General features: G+C 31.1%; 1 protein-coding gene across 2 annotated transcripts; it reads left to right on the plus strand.

The window, feature by feature from the left end:
* Nucleotides 1-499: 499 nt before the first annotated feature.
* On the plus strand, nucleotides 500-5548 carry LOC108855571 (transcription factor bHLH68). Of its 2 annotated transcripts, XM_018629420.2 has the most exons (8): nucleotides 502-922; nucleotides 1132-1504; nucleotides 1783-1863; nucleotides 2458-2523; nucleotides 2709-2774; nucleotides 3218-3274; nucleotides 3366-3410; nucleotides 5094-5548. In XM_018629420.2, the coding sequence occupies exons 1-8, from the start codon at nucleotides 642-644 to the stop codon at nucleotides 5280-5282; spliced, it is 1158 nt and encodes a 385-aa protein (XP_018484922.1). In that variant the 5' UTR covers nucleotides 502-641; the 3' UTR covers nucleotides 5283-5548. The 2 variants fall into 2 exon arrangements, with proteins under 2 accessions (XP_018484923.1, XP_018484922.1); XM_018629421.2 differs by lacking the exon at nucleotides 3218-3274 and having other exon boundaries at nucleotides 500-922.
* Nucleotides 5549-6723: the final 1175 nt, after the last annotated feature.

Here is a 6723-nt window from a genome sequence, read left to right on the forward strand (position 1 = left end):
AAGATAATCATTGCGAGTTTATAAGTAATTACTAATCTAAACCTTTAGATCAAAGAAGCAATCTTACTAACTGAAAATAAAATCAATAAGTTTCAAGAATGATTAACATTGGAAAGGATAATTAAATCCTCCATCGATGAAAAAGGCGGATGCATAGACCATAGATGCAAGACACCTGTGATATACCCAAAAATGTTATTTGGTAATATTTTTTGAGAATTTTATACAGTATATAAAATATTCTTATTCCTTGATTTAAAATATTGTTTGTTTGTTTTGCTCAACTCATGAATTGATTTAAAATAATAAAAGTTTCTACCACCTTTTTGCCCCACTTTAAGATAAAGCTAAAGCATGGGGAAAAAGTAAATATAAGATATAAAATAAGATTATTCTAATAAAAAGAAAATTAAAGGAAGAAAGAAAGAAAGAAAGAAAAAGAGAGAAAAGGACAAAACTAAAAAACTTCAAACGAAATTAGTATCACATGTTAACAAATAAGATCAATATACAAGTTATTTTTGAGTTTTCTTTCCCTTTCTCTTTCCCTTCTCCAAGAAATATAAACTACCTGAGTTAAAGAATAACGCTTCTCAGAGTTCTCCAAAGCTCTTGATTAATATCTAGAAAGAGAGAGGGTGATGAAAAGAGGTGCGCTGGAGAGTTCGCCGGTTCAACAGCTGATGTTGGCTGGAAACCCTAATTGGTGGAACGTAAGCGGCGGCATGAGGCCACCACCACCATTGATGAGTCATCAACAGGAGCCGTTGCCGCCACAAATGACTCCTAACGACAGTTATCACCGACCACGAATGATGATGACTTCTTCTTCACCGCCTTTGCTTAATAATCCAAGTCTATCTTCTTGGCTTGAAAGCAATGATCTCCCTCCAGAGTCTTGGAGCCTTAGTCAACTTCTCTTGTAACTCTTTATCTCTCTCTCTCACCCTTCGTATATATACATATCATGAAACGAAAATAGTCTCTAAGCACATGATTCTGAGTTCTCTTAGTTAACTTCATGGCTTTGTTTTATCATGTTTTTGTAACTTCATGGCTTTGTGTGTGTCTCTAGTATTTTCAGTATCAAATACTCAAATCTGATACGAGTATTTTATTTGTGAACTTAAGGGGTGGATTGATGATGGGAGAGGAAGAGAGGTTGGAGATAATGAACCATCATAAACATCATGATGAACACCACCAGCATAGTTTTCAAGGGAAGATGAGATTAGAAAATTGGGAAGAACAAGTCTTACGCTACCAAGCTTCCATGGGAGTTGTTGACATCAAACAAGAGAGTAACATTAACAACAATAATGGCTATCTCATATCTTCTCCAAACTCACCTCCTAACAAATCTTGTGTCACAACTACGACCACAACAAGCCTCAATAGCAACGACAATACCAACAATAACAATAATACGTTGGATTTCTCGAGCAATCACATTGGTTTAAATTTGTCTGAGGGCAGACACACTCCTCCGGATCGATCCTCTGAGGTAATTCTTTTTCCACCTCTCTAATATTTTCTTTTAAAAAGTTAAAAGAGATCACAGAGAAAAAAATCCGAGATCTTATTAATATACATATAAGTTAGTAAACACATCATCTGCTACGAAAAAGAGAAATCTAAAGTTCATTTAAAAAGAACAGGACAAACTTATGTCTTATTTTGAGGTTTAGCTCAACCAGAATAGGTTTTGTTATGGATTTTTAATTAAAGGATTAACTGATCTTTATTTTGGTTGTTATCTATATATACATATATATGATGAAGTGTAACAGCTTAGAGATTGGCGGCTCTACTAATAAGAAGCCAAGGCTTCAACCTTCTCCTTCGTCACAGTCCACCCTCAAGGTAACTAATTGATTATATCAGCGAAACTTTAATCAACCTATATAAGTTATATATATATATATATGTATATACATACTTATATATATATATATATATATATATATATGTATATAATCTCTCCCTGACATCAACAATAACAAAACAAAAACACAAACACCAAGGAGAACAGACGAAGCAAACAAAACAGAATGGGCACAGAATAATCTGTGCGGTTTTGTATTTCGTAACTCTTTTGTTCTGTTTTCCTTTGTCTTCTTCTTCCTTCTTCGTATTCCTTTTCTCTCTTTCTTTCAGAAATATCACACTTGCAACTTCTCAACAATATTCCTTAGATATTATATGGAGTATTAAATTTTAGATTTCCAAGTGTGTTTTTACTGCAAGTGTTTGAAACCTAGCAATAAAAAGACTCGTAGAAGAATTCAGATTCGATGATATAACTGTTAGCTTTATACACAATATACTAATCACTTCTACATAGGAAGCAAACACGTTGTCTCTATGCATGGTAATTAGTAAGACCATATAACCGTACATGTGTATATATAAAGTTTTTACTTTATGCTATTAATTAATTTTTGTTGATTCTTAAAGGTGAGAAAGGAGAAATTAGGGGGCCGGATCGCAGTGCTTCATCAGCTAGTATCTCCTTTTGGCAAGGTCAAGATCGATATAATTAACAAATCCCATTAATTGTCACAATTCATTAATCTTATCAAATCAACTTTCTAACTTTATTCTGAAGAATTACACCCCCAAGAAAACTTTTTAACAAGGAGACATTTTTAGTTTTATTTTTGCTAATCTAAATCATTCTTCTTCCTTTTTTACCTTTTTTTTTGCAGACTGACACAGCTTCTGTCCTGTCGGAAGCTATTGGATACATTAGATTCCTTCACAGTCAAATTGAGGTGTGACTCGTCTTTTCCAAACTCTCAATATTCTCATTTTCCTTTTTAAAATAATGCTAAACTAACTTCGAGAAAATAAAATTTGTCAAGTTAGTCCAAGTGGTTACTAGAACATAGCTAATATCTCAAACGTTTTTGATATTTTTAAAATGGTCCCCGAGTATCAATTTCCTGATTACTGAAAATCCATCTCAGCATGACATCACTAATATAGTACATATGTTAGTTATAGACTTATAGTGTATGAACTTTAATATAGAAATTCACGAAAATTATTATGCATTTTTAATGGTGATGAAAAGAGACATTAAAATTTACATGATGGAGAGAGAGGGAGAGATAAAGATAGTCTAAACTATTATCTCATGTTAACTTGTTAAGTTATCTTTGACTTTGATTGATTCCATTTATGTAAAAAAGTATATATTCTTAAACTGCTGTAGGCTCTGAGCCATCCATATTTTGGTACAACTGCCTCGGGGAATCTGAGGAACCAACATGTAAACACACACGACCATGATATAGTTTAACACCGTACTTTTAATTGCCATATATACTAATATCTCTCTTAATTCTGGTTTTTATCAATAGTTGCGAGTAGACAGAAGTTGCTTATTTCCTGAAGACCCTGGTCAGGTAAACACCCGTTTATTTACGTCTGTTTATATCTATATTATTAAAACAGAAGTACAAATATAAAATATCCCTAAGTTTTCCAACTTATTTACAATGACATGCCACTAAAGTAATTAAATGAATCTATCTTTAAGGAATCATTGTCTTTTCCTATTTATTAAACTATTTCCTAAATCAAACTTAGCTTAATTTTTGTATTTAATATATTTCCATAAACAAATTAACTAATTTTTAGGAATATTCAAATTTAATATCGATTTTAACTATATAAAACTTGGATAATGTTACCATTAATTATTTTGAACAAAAATCAAGTTTAAATTAGATATTAAACAATATTATGAATATTCCTAAAATATATGTTTAACTTACCATTAATTATTTTGAACAATAAAATTTATATATGCTAAGATTTAAATATCTTTAAACAACTTTTAGAACAATATGAAATATTTGTAAGTGAATATTATTTTTAATATAATACAATCTCACCTAAGATTATATATATTTCAAAAATTTCTAACATATACGTTTTACTATAAATTATTTTCAACAAGACAACTGTATATTATAACCGAATATTTTTTTTCTAACGTATCTAAATCTCACCGTATTATACATATCTGATCAAAATATTTAAATTTTTTATTACATTTGAAAAATAATTTCATGTTAAAAGAAATATTATTCAAACATATCAATAGGTCAATATGTCAAAAGTTTAGTAGCGGGCACGGCTCACTATTTTCTTTGTTGTTATAAAATATTTTAAATATGATAAATATTTAAAATATAAACCAATAAATATTTAAATAATATTAATTTATATAAAAATAAAAATAACAACCCGTGCGGACGCACGGGTCAAGCTCTAGTGTATGCTTTATATTTATAATAATCGTAATTTAACGTTTACGGATTAAATGAATAAGAATCTTAAGATGTGGGCAGCTTTAGTTTCCAAAATTATCCCATTTTCTTCCATTTTGCTGTTTTCTTTTAAGGTATAGTTGAATTAATATTAAACGATGCAATCACCAGCTTTTTGTATTCACACCTCTCTTACATTATTGATTAGATAACCAGGAAACTTTGTTAAAACTTAAAACCAACAAAACCACCAAATTTATTTATTTATTTATTTATATTTTTTTTGGTCAAAGAGCCACTAAATTTATTTAAATATTACCTATTCTCCCTTGTAAATGTTCTCCATCAAAGTGCATTTCAAATTGAGCGGGCGCGTCTTTTGTTATATGATTTCATCTTTAAAATTTAGTTAAATAGACAAATTAAAGTTCAGTGAAATATATTTACTTGTAAATTTCTCAGCTAAAATATCAGGAATCTTTAATTTTGAAGTATTTTTATTTTTTTGTCATTCTGTCCCTTTTGAAAATTTTATGTCCCATTTAACAGTTTGGTTCACAGTTTTACACTTTAAATATTGTACGTAATTGTTTAATTTTATTTATTTATAAAGATACTATCTATATCTTAAGAAAAATTATGCCATTTATTTTCTATTTTAATATATATTAAAACTATATATAATTTATTTATGAAAGATATTAATCATATTATATCTTGTAAAATGTGAAAAAGCAGGCATACTATATGTTATTTTGCTGGCAATCAATGCAATACAAAACTTACACTATTTTATTTATTATATGGTTTTAGCTTGTGAATGATCAATGCGTGAAGAGAAGATCGTCTTCTACAGAGAATCAGAATGCAAATGAAGAACCTAAGAAAGATTTAAGAAGTCGAGGTTTATGTCTTGTTCCAATCTCCTACACACTCCAAGTTGGCAGCGACAACGGCGCCGACTATTGGGCTCCGACACTCGGCTCCGCCAGTTTTCACTGAGACAAAGAAACTCTACCACGTGGAATTCCGACCTTAGAGAAAATGATATAACATCACGAGCAGTCAATCTAATGAGAAACCAACAATTGAGTTTCCAAGACTGATTGCTCATGATGCTATACAAATTAAGTACTTGGTTTAATAATTTGCGTTTGGCGTTTCATCATTTGTTGTTGTGTGTCATCAGCTGATCAAAGCATATTCTGTCCTTCAGAAAACTGTTTGTTAATGTTTTTAATGGTTCAGTGTAATTTGTGGTTAATTAAGTACTTGAAGCAAAGCGAACATAAATTTGTCTTTAAAGGCTTGTTAGATCAAAAAGCTAGGCTTGATCCATGAAAATCCATATCGTTAACGTGGTCTATTTAAATGCTTTGGCTATAATTCTTCATCTCCTTCCTTGCCTTCGCTTCAATCCGTACAAAAGTAAAATTCTCTTTTTTCCTTGTGAGAGTTTCAATTTTCAAGAAAAGCTTCCAACTTTTTTGGCAAAAAGTTTCAACTTTAAGCTTTCCTTTGGTTCTATTTCTTCACATTGTTTATTTTCATGCTACCAAAATGACGATTTTCCTCTATGCAATTACGACGAGTTACCAATTGCTTTGTGCGGCTCCCAATCCACCATTACTTACCAAAAAACATGGTAAGAGCGCTAACCCTAGTTAGTATTCCCTTGGAAATAAACCCTACAAGAGAACCGGTGGTGGTGGCTTAGTGACGTTTGAAGGAATTGAGAAATCCAATAAGACGAACCCGGGTTCAAATCCCACCGACCACACGGATATGAGTTATTGCTTTCGACTCATTTGAATGCCCAGGAGAGAGTCTATCCATGGGCTGTACCTCCACCCGGAGGTTAGACTTGTGTCATCATTGACCCGAGTTTAACCTTTTTAAGTTTACAAAAAAAAAAAGAAACCCTACATGTTACTTGTTGATGAAGGGTTTTAGGTTAATCTTCGATTCCTAAGGCATGGTTCAATTCCTAATATTGATTGGTTTAGTATGGTTTTAGTTTAATATTTTGTTTCTCAAACCGGTTCAGTTCAGTTTCAACTTTTAAACCCTGCCAACTGTTCTACGACTCAATCCGGTAGTTGGTTCGATTTCAGTTTTATAAGAATCAGATTAGATTTGTCCAAATCAAATACCTAATAATATCTCAGTTCGAGTTTGAGCGGTGAACAAAAAAAAAGGTGCGGTTTTGGGGTTTCTACCTTTCTTTTTTGAATTTTTGCTTGGGTAAAAGTAGCAAATGATGGCCCATTGCACTAAATCACTTTAGAACATCTCCAATCCAAACTTATTTTTTCCTCTATAAATCCAGTTAAAATAGAATAATTTTATTATATTGTAAGTTTTTCTTTAATGGTTTATTCTATAATATAGTTACTCTATTATATAGAAGAAAATAGAAAGATTTTATTTTTACTCTAGTGGA

The sequence above is a fragment of the Raphanus sativus genome, chromosome 4, assembly GCF_000801105.2.
Source record: "Raphanus sativus cultivar WK10039 chromosome 4, ASM80110v3, whole genome shotgun sequence".
Taxonomy (NCBI): Eukaryota; Viridiplantae; Streptophyta; class Magnoliopsida; order Brassicales; family Brassicaceae; genus Raphanus; species Raphanus sativus.